This window comes from Chinchilla lanigera, unplaced genomic scaffold (assembly GCF_000276665.1).
Source record: "Chinchilla lanigera isolate Chin_1 unplaced genomic scaffold, ChiLan1.0 scaffold00035, whole genome shotgun sequence".
NCBI lineage: Eukaryota > Metazoa > Chordata > Mammalia > Rodentia > Chinchillidae > Chinchilla > Chinchilla lanigera.
In genome coordinates this window covers 6,515,704-6,542,833 of record NW_004955436.1, presented here as the reverse complement: position 1 = coordinate 6,542,833, position 27,130 = coordinate 6,515,704, and the positions used below count along the sequence as shown (strand labels likewise).

Here is a 27,130-nt window from a genome sequence, read left to right as displayed (position 1 = left end):
TGTTTTCATGAGAAACTACATTGAAGATATCAATATGTAATACAATAAGCATTGTTGGTTTCCTACCACTCTGTTTGTAACTCTGTAATGTCTGTACTGATCCTTTGCTATTTTGTAAAACGTTGTCGATCTGTTAGTATTTTCCTTTTATCTCTAAAATAAAAAAAAAAAAAATAAAGTCAGCTGGCTCCAAGGCATGGTGCAAGGACCTGCCACTGGGGAAAAAAGATCACCTCTAGTGACCCAGAGCTTCTAACCAGACTTCCCTTCCTAACAAGAAGTCAACTATAAGCCCTCATAATTCAATCACATTGCAAAAGCCATGCCAATGGGCACATGAGACATTTGGGGGATATTAAGGTACACACTATACCACCTGTCTTCTCTGTATTGAAGTGCTCATGAGAACAGATGTATTTTCTTATTGATATTTGAAAATCTATGCATGCATGCATATGTAGCATCATAGAAATTCCATAAATTTTATTGAATAAATAATCTATGTTCTGTCTTAAAAAAAAAAAAAAAGCACCCCAACCTAAGCCATGCAAATGGCCAAAGGAAATGAACAGAAAATCTGACAAAGTTATAAACTCAAAGCACACACATTCATACTCAGTCTAAAAGCATGGAAGGAAGTGTAAAATATGACAATAACACATTTTAAAATCATGAAAATACTTAATTTTAATATTTAAAAATGCTTAAAATATATTTTAATGTTAATGAGAAAAGCTTACACAGAAACAGCTTCTCAGACTTTTTTGAGGTGCAATGAAAAGTTATTTTACTTCTACCTGGAAGCACTGTCGATATGTAGCCACAACTAGGAACTCTGGTACCTTTTCACGCAGTGATTCTATCTGCAGACATACATGTTTCAGAGGTGCAAAGTGTGTTTAAAAAGATACATTCAAGGTAAATATCTCCAACACACTATAATATATAGGTCTAAACCCAAACCAAACCAGACTTGGTATCCAACCGTGGAAGGGTATTTAAACAAGTAGAGCACACTTAACGAAAGAAGTGTTTTGAAAAATCACTTTAGTAACATGAAAAATCCTTGAGCTTTTAAATGGAAAACATAATGACATCAAATTGTTAGCATAATACAGTAAAACCTTATAAAAATAATTTAAGTAGGGCGAAGACCAAGGAGAGGCACTAATATGTCAATAGTGAGTGTGTCAGAGTGGTGGGAGGGGTGTTTTCTTTTCTTAAATATCTGTCACACATTTATGATCTTCATCAACAGATGATCAAATCAAAATCAAAACCACCATTACAATTATGAATTAATTTAAGAGAGTATACCCACTGCAGGTGCAAAGAAAGTATATGTCCAAAAGAAAAGAAAAATTGTGATAGGAGAAGGGGAAAAAGAAGGAAGGAAAAAAGAAAAAATATATATATACACGAGATAGTTAAGACAGTTATACAGCCAGTATCTCTTCATTCATTGAAAAGGAAGGTCTGTGCTAATGTTGTTTGGACCATACTCCAAGCCTATGTCTTGTACACTGGACAACTATTATGAATACAACAATACACAATGTTTATTGTTATCTCTTACTAGCCTGTTTTGAAACTGTTTTATTGTTATTTTTAATTTTTTCTCTTTAAAATAAAAAATTAAGTACAATCGATAGTCAATATTGAAAATGTACATGAAGGTTTATGGCAGTTTTGTTCACACAGAGGTATATTCTGCGTGAAAGTTTTCCTTAACAAAACTCTCATCTTCTTTGTTCTATGTTCATGCATTTTTAATGCATATACTTCTGAAAAAAAGGCCTTAGAGAGTATACAACAAATATTAACTTTTTCTTTGTATTTTCTCAATATCTGTCTCAAGTATACAAATGTTGTCTGGGGAGAAACACAGTTTTAAGGATCCCCAGAAAAAAAACTGTTATATAAGAAAACGCAAAGCTTTAAAACCACTTAGCAATCCAATTGTTTAAATATCGGATGACCAAAAATTGCATATTTTTTCATTAATTTTTACAAGATAACATAGCAGGAACTATAAACATGACAATTTTATCGAATCTGTTCAGTACAGGACTGGGCTGGCTGAAAGGATGCCTGCGGGAGGTACACTCAGGACAGGCACGATGTAAGCCAGCGTGCTGCCTGAGGGACGCTGGGGTAAACTCTTCAGTGGTGACCCGTGCTTAAAAGAAAAATGTATTTGTTCTCAAAACAAATCATAAAATCTGATTTAAACATCACATTTGATGCTGAATCGCACCAGAAAATAGGTTCCGGGCTACAACCGTCACGTGAGTAGATTTTGTGGCCCCTTTTCTTCCAGCTCTTTGGAAGGTGAGTCTAGAAAAAGCCACACCCTGCGAGCGATCACTCCAGCAGGGGGCCAGGTGTGCATCCCTTAACTCTCTCAGAAGCTGTGGAGACTGGGGGAAGGTATTAGTGCTTCCGGTAGATTCCTCTACTGGCTGTTTATACATCAGTCTGTTCAAGGGTTAATTGAGGAGTTGCTGTAGGAAGTGTAGGCTTTTATGTATCATTTGGGTTCATTCAGAATTTCCCCAAAGCATAACGCTGCAGTACTGTTCATTCAGAGTATTGTCTTAGAACCAGATAACTCATAATTGTTTTTACTGTTTTCTAGAGAGACCAAAAATGTACTTAAAATCAAAATGTTCAGTCGGAATTTAAGGTCCGAGATTCCTCCTGGCCTTTGATTTGAAACACAACAGTAATGTTGCATAAACTGAAAAAGCAAGATTAAAGGAGAAAGGCCTCTTCTCTAATTTTTCTTCAATAGGCTGAAAAGTAAAAGTAAACTAAGCAATGGATGCTATGATTTGAAATAGACAAAGTAAAAAAATTGTAACGAGATGAATTTGCCTTCTACAAGCAAAACAAAGAAAGCTTTAATCAGGCGTCTGTAGACCTCACTTTCAAGAGCGTCAGCCCAACGGAACTATTTCAAACATTCCTCCCCACTGCTGAGAACGCGGCATGGTATTTCATGCTACGTTTTACTCTGTCTGTATATAACACGGTATGTGACTCTGGCACGGTGAATTGGTACCTTGGTGTTACAGGACTCAAAATACACTTTCATTATTTCAAATGAGCTTCAAGCTAATAAACTTTAAACATTTTCTGGCAATTTGAACTTAATTATCCTGGTTCTACGTCTCCACAAAGGAACTGCAGAAGTATTCTTAAAAGAAAATTAAACCATCTAGACAAGGTTTCCAAAAGTAAGTTTGGCAACAGGTACAAACCACGTATGGCAGAGTACAGACACAGACACGCATATCATTTTGTTGTTTTTTTTTTTTTTTGTCCTGGGAATCAAACTCAGGACTTTGCACTTGCCAGGCAGGCGCTGTGCCACTGAGCTAAATCCCCCACCCCTCATTTTCTAAAGGAAGTTTAAAAAAGAAAAAACCTTCAAATTTCAACAGATCTCTATTTTTTGTTTGTTTGTTTTTTGGAGAGAGTCTTGCTATGTAGCTCTGGCTGGCCTTGAACTCACTTTGTAGCCAAGGCTGGCTTCGAACTCATAGTGATCCTCCTGCCTCAGCCTCCAGAGTGCTGGGATGACAGGCATGCACCACCATGCCTAGCCTTACAGATCTCTCTTATAAGCACTCAATCCAACTTTTTCATTGCATTAGGAATGTTTTCCCTGGCTCTGTGCATGGACGACACTCAACACCCAGGCTTCAAGCTCCAATGCTTGCTAGCTCTTAATTATGTGCGTGCAGAGAAAAATGAAACAATGGGATTCACAGAAGCCTTAAGTTCCGATTAGGATTGGCATCTCCCTCCCCTCCCCTCCACAAAGCAAAACGATCAGTTTAAGGAAGCCATCAAGTGAGGGACAAGAAAGAAAGCACTGCAAGCATCCGGAGCTGCACAACTGATCCTATGCAACCTAGAAATGACACTTCTGTGCCGCTTCCACACCAGCTCTTCCCTGTATGCACATCTTAATTTTTAAATGTAAAAGAAAGGTTCTGACTCTTTAAATCAGTAAAGCAAACAGGCTAAATTTTGAAGGGTAACGCAAATAATGAGAATATGTCAAATGTTCAGGTTATAGTCTTCCCAAATGAGATGACAAATACTCTTTTTCCCTGCACCTGCCTTAAGGCAACGAGCAAGACGACGCGGGGCAGTGTTTACAGCTGCTCCGCTCCCTGCGGCCTCCGCGGCTCAGCTCCTCTCCTGCAGCGCGGCTTACCTTGCACTTTGGACACTTCTGGGCGTTGCGCTGCCCGTGCTCGATCTCGCTGGCCCAGTGACGCAGCAGTTTGTCCCCTTTTCTGTACTCTTTGCAGTTGACACCTTCGTGCCAAGGAGAGTGGCACTTAAAACACCAGACGAACTGGCAGGCGGGGCACTGGACCTGCGTGAGGAAGAAAAATATTCAGTGCCGCAGATGTGCTGGCCGTATCCTCAGAGACCGACGCGACGCTGCCTGGGAAGGGAGCTTGTCCACGCTACCACCATGCTTTGTTTCTGTCCTCAGAATTATGCAGGAAAGTAGGTAAGAGGAGAAACCAAGGCTCAGAAAGCGTAGACAGCGCACGTGTGTGCAGGACGGCGTTTAAGTGTGTTCGTGGGGCTCCCAGGCCGGCACGTTGTGCGCTGTGCCGAAACCCTTGCTCACAGCCAGCATTGCTCCTTCACTGACGTCTGGCAACTTCAAGTGCAGCAGCCGAGGAGTGCTGGGCGTCAACACGCTCCAGAGGGTGAGCACGACCGTCCCACTGTAGGGCTCATACCCACCCATGAGGACTGTCCCGCGCCGCCCGACGGGACACTCACACCTGTACCACCACTGGTGCAGAGCTGCCCAGCAGCAAGACAAATGAATTACAACCCCATTGCAAACATGTTAAACTACCAGTAGGTTAGAAGTCTACACTATTCCCAATCTCAGGTGACTTAGCAAAACCCTTTTCAAGATTTTACTCACACAATGAACTAAGTGAACTCAGAGGAAAGCTAACATCTAATTGATAATGGGCAGCTGGGATGGCTTCACCATTTTCTAGATTACCAGCGTTGCTTACACACTCTTCTGTCATAACGACACTGTAGTGAGTGTCACGATCAATGTACAAACTCTTCTACAGGAGGCAAAGCTCCAAATGTTTCAAGAATAACATGATCAGAATTTAAAAATCTTGACTAACTTGCTCCAGAATCCGTGAAGGCTAGAAGCACTATCCTACAGTTTGGAATTTTGAACCTCATTAGATTTTATGGGAACTGCAGTACCTGGAGACTCACACAGCATGTGTACGAGTCCACTCACCCTAAGCAACCAGCATTTTCTCCTGAAAGGCATTACGCCAAGGAAAGAACAAACCCAGGAAATAAATACAAAGTCAAAAGGAAAGAGAATCCCACATAACTCTCTCCCCCCAATTTCTATATACTCCTTCATATGTCATCAGTTTAAATCACAAAATCATTATTTATTATACTCTAGGTGTTAGACAATGTCCATGCACACATGAAGTACTCTGGGAACAAGAGCTAACAGTTTTCCAAGAGGAAATTGTTTTATTAGAACTTCAGGCTGAACAGATATTCAGTAATCCGTTCAATAATGAAACATATTTATCGATTCATTTGCCCATTCATCAAATATTTATGGAGTGCCTCCCAAGGCAGGTCCTGACTATACAGACTTCAGACACACACACAGGAAGAATGAAAGTAGCTTGACCTTAAGGAATTTATAGAAGCGGACACACACAGACCCTAAGAGCAATACAACCGTGTACCACTAGGCAGAAACTTGGACCAGTCCGTTTCAAGAGAAAGATGCTTTGGCAATGCTGGAAGGCGAGGAAGTCTCCAGGGAACGTGCGACCTAGGAGAGTGAGTCAAATGTAGCCCGAATGGACACACCGCTTCTGTCAGTTCAAGCCTGAACCTTGCTCAAATTCCCAATAGAGACGGTCCAAGTTCCCAGAACCTGACATATCCGTAAAAACACACTGTGGTCCAGAAACTTCTATGGAACATGTGAAAATGACAGCTGCCAGGCGAGGGTGCGACAGGGCGCTCCTTGCGTAATGAAAGGGTTTCTCAGGACTGAGGATGTTCTTCCTATACAAGGGAAGACGGGAAGAAGCACAGTGTTACAGAGAGAAAAGAGACTTCAGACACCTTCAGGAAGCGCCGCTTCTTTCTAACGCCAGTCCTGAGTCACAGTGTTGCCAGAGGTGAGGGCCTCCACAGGTGGATGTGGCTGGACCTCTTGCTGCGGGTCTTATACCCGAGTTCACGCCCACCAGGGATGTCCTTCTGAATGACAGTGCAGTCACACATGGCCAGATGCAGCCAACCTCTGCCTCACTTTCTCATAGCAGAGCTGAAACCAAGCTTGGAAAGGAAAGAAAAATTTTCCTAAAGGTTGGGGACCAAGAGCAGATGAAACCAGCCTGACACAGAACAAGCTAAGCCCCATCAAGCTGCAATCTTCACAAATCACCTTCCGATCAGATGTCCCTCGCTACTGGTTTCACATACTTAACTCGTTCTGTGTGGCACCATCCCTCCGCCTTGCCTAGCTTTCATGTGTGAGAGTCGCGCTTCCATGGAGGAGGTCAGGACTTGGGGATGGGGTCACTTGAGAAGAGCCCCCACTTGCTAACCTGTAACTCCTGTTCATACCCGTCCACTGGAAACACCTTCAAACACTGACTGATGCTCCCTCAGCAAGTGCAGGAAAGTACTTGTTTAAGTCTATGTCTTGTCCGGAGTTACATCACTGATGAATACAAAGGGTGCTGGGAAATTCAGCCTTGACTTGCGCAGCCTGAACTCCTAGTGGTCCAGTGTGGCATCAAGCCGTTTTCACCAGGTCTGCTCTGCACACAGCGCACCAGGGGCTGCACCTCAGAAGAGATGCACACAGGGACGGGCAGGAGGAACACTCATGCTCACCGTGTGCACAGAAGAATGGGAATAGTCTCTGATGAGTAAGTGAAAAGCTGCAGAGAGAGGAGAGGGAGAAAGGGAGGGAGGGAGAGACAGAAGAGAGAAGAGGGAAGAGGAGAGGAGGGAAACAGACTCTGGCCTGAACTTAGCAATGAACTGTCTCAAATTAGAGTGTTCTGGACTAGGACGGGGGGCGGGGGTGGTACAGCTGAGGCTCTGCTCAGGGCCGGCTCACGGTGAGAATCCGGTGGGAACACCGTGGCAAGGCTCGCGGTGCAGACAGCTCCTTTAGGTTCACTTACCAATCTAAGAGGGCAAATAAAGAAATGCAGGAGCATTTGTGGGAGTGGGAAATGCCCCGTGCTAGCTCCTCTTCGTCTTATCTTCTGAGCATTTTATAACGAGCACCGGATTGGGCTACTTGAGCACCCCCTCCCCCGCAGGTCAGCAGAGAGCAACGACTCTCCACTGTTTCTTCTGCTAAAGACCAACAGTTACATGTGATTAGGTAAAAACAAACAAGAATAAAACAGTTCTTGATACCACCGCAGGTCAAAATACAGCAGCTGCAGGTCTCGATTACTATAATCATTCATAGAATTTTTTTAGGGCATCATGCAGGCCAAAATGTCAGATGCCTGCCGCCATTCAGAACGCTGTGAGAAGGTGAAGTCCAAGCAAAAACTCTGAATTATTATAGCTATTTTATGCATCCAGAAAGTAAAGAACAACAAATGCTAGCAAAGCACCTCATTAGCAACTGCAGGGAGAAATGTCCTCGAATAAAATTTTGTAGGTTTGCGTCATAGCTGTGCATTATAAATGCTTTTAAGGTAACATGTGTAACACATTCTCTGCTTAACTTGCTTGTTTAGAGCAGGCTAGACAACTTCATTTCTACCTCCCTCAAACATCTATGCCAGCAACCGTCATTACGAAACTACACTTGTTTTCTATTGGCTTCCAGACAGGGATGACACATGAGTCCCAGGAGAAACTAGGGTGTGTCAGAAGCTACCGTGACCTTATGGGCTGATTCACAAGCTGATTCTCAAACTGTAAGCAGTGTCAACTTAGAGTGACGTCAGAAGACCGAAGGCGCATATTAAATATACCTTTTTGGAAGCTTCAAGCATTTGTGCATATGGACAGAAAAGTCCCAAATCATTTCTACTAAAGGAAGTTTAAGTCTTCCCTCTTTTTTTTTGGTTCCGGGAACTGAACTCATGACCTTGTGCTTGCCAGGTAGGTGCTGTGCCACTGAGCTACATCCCTGGCCCTAAAGGAAGTTTAAACACACTTTAAAGCATATGGATTAGGAACATATGGACTCACTGGTTTTCTGAAAGCCCTCCAAGAATTCCTGTACAATATAAGGAAATAATATTTGAGTGGCTTTATAAAATGTGATTTTGGGGCTCGGGATTTAGCTCAGCGGCAAAAGCGCCTGACTGGCAAGCGCATGGTCGTGAGTTCGGTTCCCGGTACCGGAGAAAAACCAAAAAAAAAAAAAAAATAAAAAAATAAAATGTGATTTTGACCTATAGTGCTTAGGAAAAATGCGCAACCTGTAAGTTAAGAACAGAATTTCTCCAGTACATTTTATTGGCCTTTTTCCTTCCACCTTGAGATGTCACACGTCACTGTGTACATTATCACAGCTCTGCTTAACACCTGTGAAAAGGGCTGGGCGTGATGCTACACGCCTGTAATCCTACCGCTCAAGATGCTGAGGCAGGAGGATTTCTGCGAGTTTGAGGCCAGCCTGGGTCACACAGTGAGTTCAGCGCCAGCCTGAACTGCACAGCAAGACCCTGTCTCAAAAAAACCAACCCCCCCAAAAAAAACCCCAAAACAGAAAAAACACTTTTGAAAAAAACTGAGGTTGTTACTAAGTTTACCTAAGGAAACCAAAAAGAGAAATTATGCCTTTAATATGTTCCATGTTGATACGCATGACTTTCAACTCTTTCTCCAAATCAGTATGAAAACAACCATTTCTTAGTCTACACTTGGAACAAGAATGAAACCTCGAACTGCACCTACTTCAGTGAGTTCCTGGGAGTTAAATGTCTGCTTTGATCCCTTTGTCATCCTCTCCTCTCTGCTTTTCCCTGAAGAACAACAGGACAGCGATCACCCCTCTCACCTCCCAGAGCAATTTCTTTCCATCCCTGTGGGGTCAGGAATAACCCCTCTCACCTCCCGGCATCAGTGACCACGGTACTGAGTGACCCTGAGCCTTTTCACGGGTAGCTCTGCCCCGTCCCCGATCCCCATCGACCTATTCAGAGCGCGGGAATCTTCCACTCCCTCAACCTTCTGCTGCTCCTCCAGATGACTCGATTCCACCTTTCCTTCCATTACGCAGTTTTATGTCATATTTTTAATTTGTTGTCTTCTTCATTACATGATTGCAGAAGACAATGATTACATTCATCACGGGGCGTTGGTATCCACCTCTCTCCCTCCCTTCCAATGCTTGGTCCCCTTCCCATTTGCAAAAGGTCAACTTTCATTTTTGTTTTTCAATTCTTTTTCCCCATCCCTTTCCTTCCCCTTTCTTTCCCTTCTTCCACAGCTTGTTCCCCCACCCAGTGAGAAAGGTCTCCCTATTCCTGTTTATCTATCTTCTGCTTTACTCTTTATTTATACACATATTTTTGAGTTGCCCATGTATGCGAAAAATGTGATGTTTAAGCTTGCGTATCTGACTTATTTCACCTAATGTTATGGTCTCAAAGTGCATGCATGTATCTATGAATGCTGCAAGTTTATCCTCATGGCACGGCAGTACTCCGTGGTGTGTAAGTACATTTTCTTTACCTATTCTTCTGTTCACGGGTGTACAGCCTGCTTCCAAGAGTTAGTTATTATGAACTGTCCTGCTATAAACTGTACTGAACAGACCCTTCTCGGGAGAAGTACAAAGGGCCAATACCTACATGAAAAAATGTTCAACGTCTCTGGCCACTAGAGAAATGCAAATTAAAACAACACTGAGATTCCAGCTCACCCCAGAAAGAATGGCTATCCTCAGGAAATCAAATCATAACAAGTGCTGGTGAGGTTGTGTGGGGAAATGAACTCTTTTACATTGTTGGTGGCACTGTAAACTAGTACAACGACTATGGAAATCGGTGCGGAGATTCCTCAAAAAACTAGAACTAGAAGTCCCATTTGACCCAGCCATTCTCCTCCTAGGTACCTTCTCTGAAGTAAAGTCACCTCATCTATTTCACCTGCTCTTTGGACTCCCACTCCCTTCCTAATGCCAGCCTTGCTCATTCTGCTCCGTCTGCCCAGCGGTGAAAATGATCACAATCGCTCTGGCACATGTTGGTACTTACTAGATGTCAGTCCTGGTGCTCAGCACTGTCTGTGTGATCCTATTCAACCCTCACCACACATTCAGAATGTGGGTACCATTACTACCCCCAGGCAGAGATAGGCAAGCTCTACCCAAGGTTGCAGAGGTAGGACGGCAGGTAGAGAGTTTACATCTAGTTTGAATTCAGCGCTCAGACTCTCCTTTTCCTCCTTGGTAAACTCACATTTTAAGGTTTGATTTCACAGGTTTACTCTTTAGTGATGCCTCCTGATCTCTCCTATCCTTCTCCTATGAGGTCAGCATTTCCCACCTACTTTGTTATAGTCCAAATTGTTATGGAAACGTGGGCCTGTGTATCAGTATCCACGCAACAGATATATTTTAAATGCACTGTCTAGAAGACAAAGTGCTGGCTGCTAGCAGTGAATCCAGCAAGCCTGGGCCTAGCCTCGCAGGGATGAGTTAGAAAGACAGACTTTCTGCGAATGAGCCGCACAAATATACCACAAGATCCCAGATGATGATTGCTATGAAACAAACGCTGGGTGAGCATGCAATGTCTGTTTGCATGCATCACACAAGCTCAGAGGAGTCACAGCTCCACCACCATTTTTATTTCCCCACCGTGAAGTTGTTCCCTGCACTGACAAGCGGTTGATGTTGCACTAAGAAGGCATTAAGAGGTCAGCACACTATTTAGGTGAGAAATTACATTTCTAATGGGAAGGCAACCTTGTAGAAATGGAATGCTAATACTTCCAGTATTGTGGCATGAGTTTCAGGGATGGAGGACATAGCAACACAATGCATCTAAGACAGGCACAGCCTCAAACAGTATGAGTCTGACGAGGTTCCCAAGGTAAGGAAAAGCTTTATTCACTCAAATGTTTGCCGGAGGGGCTGCTGAGGGGGGGCCTGAAAGGATACATGGACACCCCAGAGTTCTGGCCTCTGCTTACGGATGTGTCCTGTTCATCATTTACCTTTCTGGTGAGTACAGAAATTTTAACAAGTGGTCTTTACAAAATGCTATATGAACACAATCCTAAATATGACATTATAGAGCTCACATTTCATACGAGAAGCACTCACTCAGCTGTCAAATCAGTGGGACATTTTCAAATGACTTTAACCTAATATATTAAGTACTTCTGAGCTCTTAGAAAAAACTGTAATAAGAGCTCAAAGAGTGATATCTGAGATCAAAATGTTACAACTCAGCGACTCAGAAGTAGTACTGCTGAGATAAACGGTAGAATTTATCAATAGGTAGTAACCCCTTTTAAGGCTGTAAACAATAAAAGAGTTTCTAAATCACTCAGAAAGGTTAGAGTTTAGCAGAAACCTTTTTTTTTTTTCCTGTTTATACCAATTTATCACATTTGAGTTCTTGAATTTGCTACTCCTAAAGTTATGACGAGTTATACCCTTTTGGAAGTGGGTTTCATTCTTGGGAACACTGAATTGTTTAAAAAAAGAACAGCAAAATGGAAAATGCCCATCAAAATGAAAAAACGAAGGTCTTAACGTTACTTTGAGAGTCTACCACCACCGTGCATGCTGTGGGCAGTGCCCTCCTCCCCTGTGATATCCAGGCAGGTGAGGCCCTGTGAGTCCAGCAGCCAATGTTACACTGCAGCTTGGGGTTGGAGGATAAGCACTACTATATAAACGCTACGTGAAAAATACTAAAAATCAGCGTTTGAAGCTTTCCTACAAAAGTGTATGATACACAATGAGAATTCGGTACCTCTTGTGCTACAAATTTTCTCTTCTAGTAATGATGAGGAGTAACAAAAACTAATCCTCCCTCTCATGGCAGTTTTACTTGTGAAAATTTGCTTCATAGGTGTTTTGCTTTGCCTTTTAGAGGGGGTGGTTTTTGGAGGCAAGGAGTCAGTTATACAGTCCAGGCTAGGCTTGAACTGTCTAGATAGCCCAGCCTGACCTCAAACATGTGGTGATCTTCTTGCCTCAGTCTCTCAGAGTGCTGGGACTATAGGCTTACACCACACACCTCGTTACATATATGTTTTAATGACCCCAAATTCCAAAATATTATAGTCTCACTGTACATGTATCCAATTCTAAACATCATTTAGAAAACAACCAATAACCTAAGTTATAGAATCCAAATCCTTCTAAGACAACTAATCCCCCATAGTATTAATAGCTTACAAGTGGACTAAAAGTAATTTAAAACAGTCCCAAAATACACAGGGCCAGACAATAGTAGTCTATTGATGCTGGGTCAGCTTCGTAACAGGACCATACAGTTTATTTTAGTCATACGATTTTGTGACCTCAAAAATGAGTGCTTTTACAGAACAGTAACAAAAGGGTTTTTTATTCCTGACAGTTAAACCTTAAAGAAGCAAGGCTGCACAAAAACCGCAAGTAAAAAACGAAAGAAAAATTCACTGTGCTAGTTAAGTACTTTCAAAGACCAATTAGTCACCACAAGGCTCTGAGTAACCAAGACGTCCTGGGCTCACCGCTGCAGGTGGGGAAGTGCCTGCAGGACGAGTGATGCGGGACACCCCACTGGGCCTGGCAGAGCTCACTGAGACTGCAGGTGACGCCCAGCAGCCCCAGGGCCACTGCGTGAGGCCTTTCAGTAAGGACCAGTGAGATGGCTCCCTGCTCACAGCTTCCTGCTCCCTCTACCGCATGTCTCCTCCTCTCCGCAGCCCTGAGCCATCTGCCCAGGCTCGAACATCTGCAAGGTGACCGTTCTGGGATGGCCCCGGGGCACCTGTGTGTCCCTAAGCTTTCCAGGTGAGGGCCGAGGTTTCCTGGCCTGCAGTGCTGCTTACGGGAGTCTTTGGTCTTACAGTGGACTCAACGCACCTGTGCTCGGACCAGCTACGGAGCTACTCACCCCCTGCACAGCCACCTGCCCGGCGAGCTGCGCTTCCTCGTGGTGCTGCCATTGCTGGCACCCAGTCCTTCACCAGCGTCCCCAAGGACCCCAGGAGTATGGAGATTTTTCGAGGCTTTGCTCATTGTCCCAATGAGACTGAACTGTCGTTTCAGAGCCTGCGTCCCTCTCATCTGCTCTGGTTCAGATCTGGAGTCCCCAAGAGTGGTCACGTCTTCCCCCGCAGGTGCCGTTAGAGAGGCATGAGGCTGGTCAGGTGGCGGTCTCCGTCAGGGGGACCATTCCTTCCCCTGCTCCGCCTGGCACTCCCGCCCTGGCCCACAGCAACAGCACCCATGGTTCATGGGCCCGATTCCCATGCTGAGAGCCAGGGCAAACCTCTCCTTGTCCCCAGCTGACTTCCAGGAACAGAAAGCCCCCAACACACCTTTATGAGACCTCTTGCAAGCAGGGACCGTGCTATGTAAGCCTGCGTGCCTCCTATACTAAGCACAGCACAAGCACACGCGGACACTCTACGTGGCCTCAGTGATGGGCGGATGACACTGTTTTACACTAGTTTCACTTAGTAGAGCCAGGAGACTTATGGGACCCACTGAAAAGGTCAAGCTCATGCTTCAATAAAAAAAAGCCTTATAATTTATGTAGCATTTGGCAACAGTAACAACTAAAGTTTCGCCTTCCCATTAAGTTATCAGCAATTAAATGCAATTAAATTTTCAACGCAATTAAAGGAAATGAAAAACTTGAATTCCATCCTTAAGAACTCTCTTAGCATCAGCCTCCCCAGAGCACACATTTTCAGAGTCTCAGACAAGAAGCGGGCGGCTCTGGCTCGAGTTAGCGCTGCCCGAGTGGGCCCGTGGGCCGTTCCCGCAAGAAGACCTGTGACCCTGGCGCCCGCCGGGCACTTGCTTACTTTGTATTTGCTCTCTGATCTGGATGGGGTAGGGAGGTGTCCTTTCCTCTTGAAGGTTGTAAAGTGCGTGCACTGAGGACATGGCTTCGTGCTGGAATCAATTCGGCCGAGTTCCACGAAGTACTTATACTTGATGGAGTCTTCATGTGTGAGGTTGTAGACAACAGTTCTTTCTTCCAGAAATTCGAAGCACTCGGTGATAGGGCATTTGATTTCTACTTGGCCAAGCTGTACCTAGAAAAAGAATAGATGAGAGAAAACAAGGTCTCCGGTTAGTGAGTTCCTTTTCTTTTTCTTTTTGTGCATAAGGTATTGAACATTTTGTGACTACATTCAGGGTTATCTTTTTTTATTTTAAGATAATATTATGAGTGGAAATCACTTAGACACCTGTATCAGGCAGCACCAGAACAGTCAGTATGTTTCCACAATGACTTAGCGGTGACTGCAGTCTTTCTGTTACACTGATGAATTTAAGAAGACCTGAGCAGAAGGCTCCCCAGGGAACAAACTGTCCTGCCCTTCCTCGGTAATGTCAGGTGGGGCAGCATTCAGACCCACAGGCACCTGGGTTTTCCACAGAGTATTTCAGCACTCATCTTTGGACACATTTGACTACTTTACAAGGATAAAAGAGGGATCTTGTAAAGTACTTACATATACTGTTCAGCGTTTACAAACCACTAGCAAAGTATAACTGTTTTCCCTGAGCTTTTTCATGCAGCAGCAAAGTAATAGCTCTGAAGTTATCACATTCTTAGGAACAATTATGAAAATTAAGCCAAACACAGAGGTGTAAAACACATCAAGAAAAGTCCTTAAGAGATCTGGCAGCTTCTGGGTCACTTAAAAAATTCATTTATGAATAGGCCCACAAAGCTAGTTCAGGAAAGAAGGTTAGACCAGAATGCACACACCAGCACTCAGTGTGGGGTGCTACGTGTGGCCGGCATGAAAGAGGGCAGTAGGAGCTTCCAGCACAACAGCAGACACAACTCCTTTTTAAAGCTATAGAACACACATGATGTTGACGAAAGGAAGAGCTCGACCGCTCTCTGGAAGTAGTGAGCTATACGGCAACTGCATCTATATTGTCCATCTGGATATAGAAAAAGGACACACGGAAAGGCCCATGTGGCCGTAATTTTAAACACACTGAGTGACCAACGCTCTCAGAATTCAAAACACGGACACTTGAAGGAGAGGAAGCCCACCGTGGGGATTGCAATGGGAGACAGCCATATGGTCTGGAGAAGCAAACACCACCACCGAACGCAATTAAATTAAAATCAACGCCTTTCTCAGTGACTTCCAACTCTGACGTTTATTTGGCACAAGCTTGAGGAAAGTAGTTAAAAAGTTATAGCCAAAGGATGCACAGAACTGACATGTTTAATAGCAAAGGGAAGGGGGCTGGGGGTTTAGCTCAGCGGCAAAAGCGCCTGCCTGGCAAGCGCAAGGTCGTGAGTTCGGTTCCCGGTACCGGAGAAAAACCAAAAAAAACAAAAAACAAAAAAAAAAAATAGCAAAGGGAAGGACTGTGGCTTTGGATAAACCCCCTTCAATGATCCAGGAGAAGCATAAATTGCTACATAATTCTATGCTACTACTGTATAACATGTGATACAAAGAGGTTTATTTTTAAAACATTTGCCCCCGTTTTCTATTTTTGATGAGTCTGCGCACAGTGGCTGCCAGATTTTATCATGACTTGCATTACTGTGTTATGGTAGTGATGTTACCTTCAAGTACATTTTAAAATAAATTATTTTAAGTTGTGCCTCAGGACAGGAGTCCCCAGATTTTCATACAGGCAAAAATTCCAGTGTATGCTAAGAATCTGGCTTGGCGAAGTCTGTAACATAAACATTTAAACAACGGTGACCTGCTTCTCTCTAAATGTCCCACTGACCACGCCCACATGAGCCGGGCACCGAGTGAGGTGCGGCGGCCCGGCAGGTGCAAACAGGTGTCAAAAAGGACACAGAAGCACTGTCACCTCAGACCAGGGAGGGCACACAAGGCTTCCAGGAAGGACCTTCAGATGCCCAGGACTTAGCCAGACAGATGCAGAGAGAAGAAAGGACATGGGCAGGGGCCCCGAGCAGGGTGGGGCAGGGGTGTTCGTGTTCTTCCTACATTGTAAAGGAATTGACTCACACAGTCAGGGTACACACAGCTGAGCTGAGAGATCAGCCTCCGATGGCTTAGTGCTGAGCAAGAAGATGGACCGGAAGCATGAGGATCCACTGAACCAAGCATTGCATCTTCAAACTCAGTTTATACCCACCGAACACCCGATTTCCCTGTTTTTTGTACTTTATATCGACCACTGCCCACCTTCTTTCCCAAAGCTACACTGAGCCAATACCCTCAGAAGAACTTCACTGGACACACAGAAATCAGATGTGGATCCTCTGATCTCCCACTGCCAGCTCCACCAACCTCACTGGACCTGCTCCTCCCCTCCTGGACAGTGTAGGATGCTGCATGCCAGTCTCCTCAGGGGCCATGGAAGCTCATGTTTCTTGGCCTACTCGTGACCTGCACACAGAATTTGACTTAATGCTGGCAATAATTAGCTGCCTGGCAATTACACAGCCCTGTCACTCTCACACTTACTCACGCTGTGAACACCTGTTCTTCCTGGGGAGTGTTATTCGTGACCTACCTACCCGCTCTTGTAGCTTCTATCTGTGGATCTTTTTCAGAATAATTTTCTCAACACATCACTACCAAACAAGTTAATTTTGAGTGAGCAAAGCGCATTCATTTACTTATTCAAGAAGAGGTGTGGTTTATGAATTCAAGGGTGCACGTTCAACATTTTACTGTCTCAACAGGAAAGGTTATCTCACAGTCAGCACTGTAATTGTCATTGTTTAATCTGCAGCGCTTTAGCTTCCGTAGTCTACAGAGCACACTGCTGCATCCGAAACAGGTCAACCGCAGGTCACATCAGGGAGACGTGGTTTTCCGGGGCTGGCCGAGGATGGACTTCTACAGAGGTGAGGGGAGAGAGAGAGGCCAGGATGCCACGGGTGGAAAAGGATGAGCAGCAAGTGACGGCACGTGGAAACCAGTGCTGAACTACGCTCGGGAAAAGCATTTCTGTCCCAGTGACAACTCGAATTAAGAGCTGCAGGGCCTGTCATGCCTATGTTCAGAGTACAGGACTGAGAGTCCGAATACTTACTAATCCAGGGAGACAGCAGCCTGAAACAAAGGCAGAGCGTCAGGCAGGAGTCTGGTCACACGGGCCTTGCTGGCCATGACAAGAAGCCTAGGTCACATTCTAAGTTCAGTACCAATCAATCAATCAATCAAGTACCAATCAATCAATCAATCAATCAAGCACTGAAGAAGAGGCTTGGTAGGCCCTGATTTTTAAAAAATATTCGAGTGGACCACGGTGGTGCACGTCTGTCATCCCAGCACTCTGGGAGGCTGAGGTAAGAGGATCCAGCGTTCAAGCCCAACCTGGAAATGTAGTGACTGACTTAGGACCCTGTTTCAAAATAAAATAATTTTTTTTTTTTTTTTTTTTAACAAAGGCTGGGAATGTAGCTTAGTGCAGGCTCTGGGTTCAATCCCTAGCCAAGAAAAGAAAAATCATACAAGTTTTTCAGGAACAAGGCACTCAACTGGCACAAAAGTGCAGGCTGCGAGCAGAGCAGCTGTCTGAGTGCAAGCTCCTCCGGCTGTGCATAGGAGCAGTGCGCACATGGGGTGTGCCCTGGGAGTGGAGCCCACGGATGGTTCAGTATTGACAAAGACGATCTACGCTTCCGGGATATGACGTGGATATACAGCTGGGTGGCTAAATCGAGCAATTCACAGAAACAGCACCTCATGTAATTTTTCTTTTGCAATGGGAACACTAAAAATTTATTCTCTTAGTGATGTCCAGGCTTCCACCACATCGCTATTAGCCATAGCGACCATAATTTACAACAGATCCCTGGAACTGATGGTGTCTAACTCAAAGTTTGTACCCTTTGACCATCATCTCCCTAAGCCTCACACTGCAGCCCTAACTGGCCTCTCGTAATTACCATTCTGTCCCGTGTTTCTAGTTCAGTGTTTTTTAGATTCCAGTAGAACTAAGCATGCAGTGTTTTCTCTCTCAATGCCTACTGTGCCGATTGTACAGCTTAGCTACCGTGGACACCTCCACAATGACCACGGAGTGCAAACATCTCTGCATATCGATCTCATTCCCTTTGTGTATATATATTCATTTCTTTTGCCTGGAAAGCCCACAGTGATGGAATCAGTGGGTCCCATGGTAACTCTACTTTGAAATTCCGAGGAGCCCCTACGCTTTTCTCCATAAGGGCTGCGGTAATTGGTATTCCCTCTGTCACTGCACAGGAGTTCCTCTTCTCTGTTTCAAAGACGTATCAGTTTCTAGAACACCCCTTCCTCCCTGCTATTTTCCGGTTAGAATAAATCAGGTTCAGTTAAAAAGCAGCATTCCCTTTTCCCCATTTCCCCGTCAACCCTCACCTTTCACCTTTCTGAAAAGAGCAGTTTAAAGGGTGGGAGGTAACACGCTGCTGTGGTTTTAATTCTCGTCTTCCTGATGATTACAGAGGCCATGCATTTCTTCATGCACCTGCTGGTGACCTGTCTGTCTTCTCCTGAGTGAGACCAAGGGGATTTGGTGACAGACCATAAGGGAGGAGGTAAAGGGAGGAGTCCAGGAGGACGTTAGGTTTTTGTACTGAGTAGCCTGGTGACCAGTGACTGCTACTTACTGAGAAACTTCTAGTAAAATACAGTTCTCATGGATGTAATATTCGCTGGAAATGACAGCCAATTTTTATAGCAATAAGCACAAAGATCACTGCTATACCGCAGAAATACACCGCGATCCCACAGTACGATGGGTGAGAGAGAAAACCTGTGACATAAACGAAATTAAGCCAAGAGAGGTGCCGTGATAGAACTTGAGAAGGCAGAAATTACATTACTCTTTGTGGCTTCTTCTTGCAACCTGGGGTCTGACGGCACTAAATCACTTAATATTTGCCCAATGTTTTCCAAAAAATATTTTATTAGAGGTAATTATAAACATATGCAGAAGTTGACAGCCTGGTATTATGGATCCTTTAGCACTCATTCTCCTGTTTAAACAACTGTCAACTTCCGGCCAACTTCGCTTCCTCTGTGCCTTAACCACGTGGTCCTCTCAGATTGTCATGAAGCAAACAGCAAGCATCACACAATTTCATTCATAAATATTTCCCTGTGCGCCTAAAAACCAAGCAGTCTTTTGAAAACCATAACCACAACCATGATACCATTTATTTCCCCAAAAATCAACTGTTTAATGTCAAATTAACTTGTGTGCTTCTTATGCTTAGAACAAAGTCATTTCGCATTTCTGCTGTGCTCGATGCTAATATTGCTACCTGTACCACTGCAAAGTGCGCTTTCCAATTTTTCTGAAGAAAAGCATGTCTGTTCTTGTAGGAAAAAATTACTTAACTCTAAAACCATCTCCAGGGTGTTAGTAAGCGATATTATTATGCACTTAACACCTGCGCTACGTGGCTAATCTGCCACCTGAGGGAGCTCAACAGTAATTTAGTGACTCAGATGAGGGGGACCTCTGAAGTGGCAGACTCATTAACTAAATTCTCCAAAGAAAAGGAGAGTGGAAAGTAGAAACGTTGGGCCTCAAAACCGATCTGTCAAGTGTACTTTGATCTTGGCTCTGAGTGTTCACAAGAATTTACAGGGTGCCTTGGTCTATTGCTCACTTGATACCAAGGGATTTCTGGTTTCCTCCATTCTGAAAAATGGAACATGTTAGTATGAAAGAGGGGACGAGCATTTCAAAACAGTAATGGTAATTGTGAAACACGCACAGCACCTGCCACCTGCAAAGCGCCGGTCCCAGCACTCTGTGCATTAATTACTCTGTGAGCAGCACGGCTGCAGATGTCTCTCAAGCTCCCTGACTCCCTGCACCTTTACCAGCAGTGATTGCAGGAAGGTGGGTGCTTTACTGATGTGCACGCCTTGCAGCTACTACAGCAGCCTGTGATAGATGCCTTTGCATTTAAGAAACAGAATGCTGAAAAACACCAAGCCAGAAGTCTTCACAATTCTGAGTAGGATTAAGTATGATGAAAACCACACCTAGGTACATGACGTAAAAATGACAAATGCCCAAAACAAAGCAGTAATAGGATGTGATCGCATGAGAGCCACGTTACCAAACAGAGCAGACTTCAACTCCAGGTGCCTTGCTGCACTAAGCACACAAGGATGAAATAAGAACAATATCACATAGCTACTATTAGGGAAAGTCCCTGGCTGCTTGGCCCAGTTGCTCTGGGACCATGTGGCGCAGAACACTATGGTGACTTCCTGCAGGTGAAGAACCCTGTTCACCCCAGGGTGGCTGGAAGGCAAGGAAAGAGGCAGAAGAGGAAGAACCGGATGGGGTCTCAGAACCTTTCAAGGGTACATCCCTATGACCTAACTTCCTTTATTATACCCCGCCTCCTGTGAACCTGCCTCACCAAGAGCATCATGGACTACTGCCCAAACTTCAACACATGGGCCGCTGGGGGATGGACATTCACAACCCAAACCTGGCTTCTGCTCTTTGTTATGGTAGCCTAAACGGACTAAGCTAATACACTCTTATCTACAAAAACAGAGCAGTAAGACTTGTTCTACAAGATTCAAGACTAATGGTGAAGCCACAGTAGCAACGAGAGTGCGATACTGGCACAAGGATAAAACAACGCAAGGGAAGAGAGTGTAGAACAGACCAAGCTACATGGACACTGGAGGGACTGACGTGAGGGGTGGTGAGATGCAGGTTTTCCATACATTGTTCTGGGTCACTTATATGTCCATCAAAAATCAGATTCATTCTGCTCAAAAGGAAAGAACAACTGGGATGAGAGAAAAGAGAAAAAAAGAAGAAAGGGAAAAATATGTATATCTACACATAAGATAGCTAAGATAATTGTACTACTAATTTCTATTGGTTTATTGACAGGAATAGTTAATGAGTAATTGTTCGATCAATTTTACACGCCTATATCTGGTAATCTGAGCAACTATTCTGAAGATAACAATACGTAATACAATGACCACTGTTATTTCCTATCATCTTGTTTTGAAATTGTTTCATTTTTATTATTTTTATGTTGTTTTATGTCTTTGTTTTTGTTACTTTGTTTTCTCTTCAAAATAAAAAAATATATGTATATATAAGGATAGCTATACACTTATATGTATATATAAGTACATATAAGGATATATATGTATATATGGATAAAAATATATATTTGTATATATAAGGATATATATAAGTAAATATATATATGTATATATAAGATAGGATATTGTGTTGCTGATGTCTTTTGGTTTATTGAAAGGTTAATGTTTAATTTTTTTTCTTGACCTGTTTTGCATACTTATATCTGGTAATCTGAACAACTAATCTGAAGACAACAATATGCAATATAACAACCATTGTTGAACTTCTACCATCTTGCTTAGTGAAGCTCTGCATCATTTCTAATTTTTTAATTACTTTTTATTGTCTTTAACTGTTTGATCAATCTTGCATTCTTACATCTGGTAATCTGAGCAACTTCTTTGAAGATAACAATACGTAATACAACAACCATTGTTAATGCCTATCATCTTATTTTGAAATCCTGTATCGTTTTTACTGCATTTGTGTTGTTTTGTTTTTGTCTTCATTGTTGTTATTTTGTTACTTTTTCTCTTTAAAAGAAAAAAAAAAGCCGAGGATATAGCTCAGCGGCATAAGCACCTGCCTGGCAAGTGCAAGTTCCTGAGTTTGACTGCTGGTACCAAAAAAAAAAAAAAAAGAAAAAAAATCAGATTCATTTGTTCCTTCACTTGACCAGTACAAGCAGTGCCTTGTTTCACAAACTCACTTCTCTCCACGATTGTGGTCACAAACTGAATCAAATTCCCTCATCAGGTCAACACAACCTAACCACTGAATTTGATTCAGCTCTCGAGACTTGGTTTGCGACCAGAATCGTGGAAAGAATCAAGTTTGTGAACCGAGGCACCACGCAGTTAGTGCCGCCACTTCTTCCTTTGCGTAGCAGCATTTTCCTTCCACGGCTCTGCTCATGTCTTCTCTCAACTTCTTACCAAACCACTTTGCTGTAATGAGCCCATGGATGAGTTTTCATTCAATACCCAGGTACATATCTGATGCCTGTCAAGGGCAAAGCACTAGAGCTACCTTGGGGAATTTAAAGATGAACACACCGCCACTCTGAGGTGGATTCCAGTTCATCAGGAGACAGATGGGCATTAATAAGCACGTAGTAAGTCCAGGCAGGAAGCACACCGGAGAACTAGTTATGACTATTCATGGGCCAAGCCATGAAGAATGAGAAGGATCTCACGGATGACGTCTGGCTATGACTTGTGCTTTAAATAGAAAAGAATATGAAAATGATGTAAAGACACAATGTTAGACCAGGAAGCATAATGAAACTCTATTTGTACAGTAAGCGTGTGAACGCATACCTCAACAAACAGGAGCTGACAGCGATGAAGGCAGCGCTGAAAACTGGTTTTCTAGGTTACAGGATGACCTTTTGGTTTCTCAACATTCTGGTATTGTAGGAAAAAACCTGGCATTCATCTGTTTGTTTACGGTTCTGGGGATTGAACGCAGGGCCTTTGCACTAAGCTACCTCTCAGCCCTTTTTAATGTATTATTTTGAGACAGAATCTGGCTAACTTGATAAGTTGTTCAGACTCGGCTCAAACTTGTGATCCTCCTGCTGGACCGCAGCAGATGGCAGATCTGGAGTGGACAGCAAAGCCAGCCACCGAATGTCTAATGGGTCTGCAAGATGAGACAGGGCACTAAAGCATGAGGGTAGGGTTCTGCTGACAGAACCGAGCTTTGCGCACCCTGCCAAGTTTGTTTCTGGACGCGCCGGGTGGCCCCCGTGCTCATCCCATGCGGCACTGATGAACGGGCTCTGTCCTGACCCCTGTAGTGCACCGCGAAGAGCGCAGCTACAGCTCAACTAAGCACCCGCTTGGATGTGGTCCTGTCTCCACAGCCTCGGCTAACTCACAGAAGGCAATGTTCTCTGCATGCAGCTGACTTCCAAGTAGCTCTACTTTAAGAAAAAAATCTAAAAACTTTCCTTCTTCAAAATTGTTTTAAAAAACAGAGCAATATAATTATTCCTGAAGGTTGATACTAACCAACCTGGAGGTAACTCAAGTTTGACATGTGAATAAAGACATGTTCTATATTTTTACTTACGACTCTTATAATTTCTTTGTCCCTACAGGTCTTGGTCTTTTGAAATGGGCAAGTACCAGTGCTTTCTTGCATACTAACCCACGTTAACACAGTGCTTAAATTTAAAAACAGCCCTATCAACATGGCCTTTTCATCCCCAAACGTGTCTTTGTCAGCATCTACCCATTCCTCACAGTCTGTTCATTACCTGGAGATTTTTAGATTCAGTAACAAAGGAAATAATTTCCTCCTTCCTCACTTCTACATATTATTTCCAGATATAAACTACCGCTTAGTGCAGAGTGATCAAATTTTCCTTTATATGTCCCAGTAACTGAATTGAAATGTATTTGAATATGAAAAGAGAAGAAGAATGTACATGTTTTAAAAAACTATATTCTCTTTTGGTGTTGGGATTTTAATACGTTCAGTGTAGGGAGGAAACACCTTACTACTATAGCAATCACTTTACAACATGACTAGGATAGGGATACACTTAAAATCTTACTGGAAAGTTTGTGATTAGACTGAGAAAAGACTGAGAAGTTCAGTGTGAAATGTCTTGATCCATTGTAAGTAGATCTGCAAAGGGCTGCTCTATTTTTAACTGAGCTTTTTCATTTCTTTGGGTGATTACAAAACAAAATCTCCTCACTTTGCTATTGGCCAACAAACGGTAAGTCTTTCCTAATGTACCAGAACTGAGATAGATCAAAAGTGAGGTTCTTTAATTGAAATAACAATTCACTTTAAAAAGCTGGCTAAGGTAAATAAACATATAGGAAGATAAGACATCAGAAGACTTATGTGAGCAGTAACATCACAATACCTTAACAATACCTTAACTGGGAAGCATCACAATACCTTAACATCGTAAACAAGTGAAAGTGAAAATTAAATTGTCTGAAAAACCTCTTATACCTTTCTCTTGTAAGTGAAACACAGCTACAAATATAAGGAGAATAATTACACAATTTCAGTGTTTTTATATAGTATAACTTACATTATTTGAAATAAAGCAAAAGATGTCACAGCCACTTAACAACTTCATTTTTTGTTTGTTTTGTCTTTTTGAGACAAGTTCTCATTATGCAGTTCAGGCTGGCCTTGAGCTCACTTTGTAGCCCAGGCTGGTCTCGAACTCACAACGATCCTCCGGCCTCAGTCTCCCAAGTGCTGAGATTACATACGTGTGCCACCATGCCCAGTTTAACAAGTTCATTTAATAAATTTTTATAATGAGGGCCCAGATATTATTGTTCTTTACAAGTAAAAATATTATTACTATATTATTAATTTATTATGTGATGGCATTATATTTTATTTTATTTCATTTTTTAAAATTTCAGTAAGGGAGACAGATTTTGGCAGATTGGTTACTCACACACCAACACAGATCTACAGCTTTAGCCTCAGACAGCGGTGATTTTGGTCCTTCTTTCTCCCACAGAATTGTCTCCTGGTGTGTTCTGCCAGCACTCTAGAATACAGGCTTGAAGTGTAAACCTGCCAGAAACCTGCCATGGTCACCACAAACTAAATGATGATGAGGATGACTTCGGCAGCTCACACTCATCAACTGTTCCATCTGTGCCAGGCACGATTCTGGCGTCTTCCACCCACTGCCACAGTATTCCTGAAAAGTATCCTACCAGAACACAAGCAGAGAACAGGGTCACATAGAAAAATGTACCAGAGCTTTATTTCAAGGCCAGTGACTGCCAGAGCCTGGACACGTCGCCACTGTGCCACTCCAGATGCCTATGCAGACTGCAAATTAGCCTCCGGGCCTGAGAAAGAGCAGCCAGAGCCCTTCTATGCACGATCCTTTGATAAGCTCAAGCCTTCGTGTCCCTCTGTCCTGGAGGCAAGACGATGGTCTCCGAGCTCACTGACGCAGCTGTCACTCGGACAAGCTTTCTCTGGAACCTTCTAAGTCACCTCTCGCTTACCCACTCACTTCTCTTCGGGCTCCCCTCAACCTTTCCTTTTCCCTAGTGTATGTGCACAGCGAATAATCGTGCCTTGGGCTGGTGATATAGCTGGGTGGCACAAGCGCCTGCCTGGCAAGCACAAGGTCTGAGATTGATTTCTGGTACCAAAATCATCATCATCATCATCATCATCATCATCATCATCTTGCCTCCTACTTGACAAAGTACAATCCAGTCTGGTCAGCTGAGAACACCTTCCATTTCCATTCCCACTTATCTCTGACTGTAGACATCTCCTCCACTTCTAAAGCAGGGTTCCCTGAGATGCCCAGGATGACCATCTCCACCCACCTTACGGGGTGTTCACCTCTCTCAACAGCCAACACTCATGCACATAAACATGCACGTCTCTCCTACCATAAAAGCAACGTAAACCAAATCTCTACAGGAATCTATGTGCCTTGGTTTCTATCTTTTATCCTCCTTCCATTTTCAACCAAGCTAACTGAGACTTTAAAATACTACCTTCTCCATGTCCACATTTAAAAACCCGCTGCTATCCCATCTCATCTCGTTCTCGTTAAGTCTCTACAAAGCTTCCAATGATTTTCTGGTCACTAAAGACCTTCTAAATTCTTACTGTGTCCTCTGCCACATGGGACACTGATAACCTGTTTCTCTCTTGAGCCTACGATATCACACTGTCTTGGATCTCTTATTTCTTTCTATCACTTTTCTATGTCTACCTCCTAAGGCGTCCAAGTCCCTGTTCACAATAAACTCTCCTCTTTCTCAGCGTCCCTCTCCTGTCCCCATGGTTCCATTCTACACAGCCACTGACGCTTCCACAGTGAACAGAGTCCAGATCTTCAGACTGAGCCTCGGAGAGTGACATGCACTTCCCTACCTGAAGTCTTCAGGCCAAGGCCTCAAACTCACTGGTCTAAAGCCAAACTCGTCACCTCCCCGTATCTCTGTGACTGCCCCTGTCCCCCATGCTCGAAATTATCACAGAGCATCACAGAAACCGGAAACAAAACATCACCTCCTGATTGTTCCTGCCTCATCTCTCTCTCCGGTCCTCAACAAAATCCCGGTTTACCAATACTTCAAAGGACCATTTACATATTTTGATCTCTAAAGCCACTAAATCTGGGTTCCAGATTATTCTTTTTGTTTCGTTTATCTCCAATGTACTCTCTCTAAATATACTCATTTATTTGTGGTGAGAACACTCAGACTCTTCAGAATTTTCGAGTATGTGATTCATGGTCGTTCACTACAGCCACCAGCACGTCCACTGGAACTTCTGAACTTGCTCCTCCTGACTGGGTCTTTCTTTCCTTGGGCCAGCTTCTTCCCATCTCCCCTGCCCCAGATCCTGCAAGCCACATTCTACTTTCCGCTTCTGTGAGTTTGATTTTTTAGATTCCACATTATGAGTGAGGCCCTGCAGTAATGCTTTCTACGCCTGGCCAGTTCCACTTACCATGATGTCCTCTAGCTTCATCTATGTCATCGCCAGTAAAAGAACTTCATTGTTTTTAAGGCTGTTTTGTTGTGTATTTATAACATATTTCTTTATCCATTCATCCATGGACACTAGATGACCTCCACACCTCAGCCACTGTGAACAGCGCTACAGTGGACGTGAGAACGCAGGTATGCCTTCAACACACCGTCCACTTCTTCTGGGTATGTAGGCGGTGGTGAATTGCTGGGTTATGTGTTAGTTTTATTTTTAATGATCTGAGGCGATGCCATGCTGTTTTTTACAATGGATGTACCAGTTTATATTCCTACCAACAGAGGCCAGGGGCTCCCTTTTCTCTGGGTA

At 43.5% G+C, this 27,130-nt stretch overlaps 1 protein-coding gene across 1 annotated transcript in view; it reads right to left on the bottom strand.

The window, feature by feature from the left end:
- Positions 1–27,130, bottom strand: part of Rnf217 (ring finger protein 217) — a gene marked incomplete at its 5' end in the record, with an annotated part of 108,025 nt that overhangs the window by 23,279 nt on the left and 57,616 nt on the right. Inside the window, 2 exon segments of the mRNA XM_013516659.1 lie at positions 4,229–4,393; positions 14,077–14,310. Coding sequence (XP_013372113.1) covers positions 4,229–4,393; positions 14,077–14,310 — 399 coding nt within the window.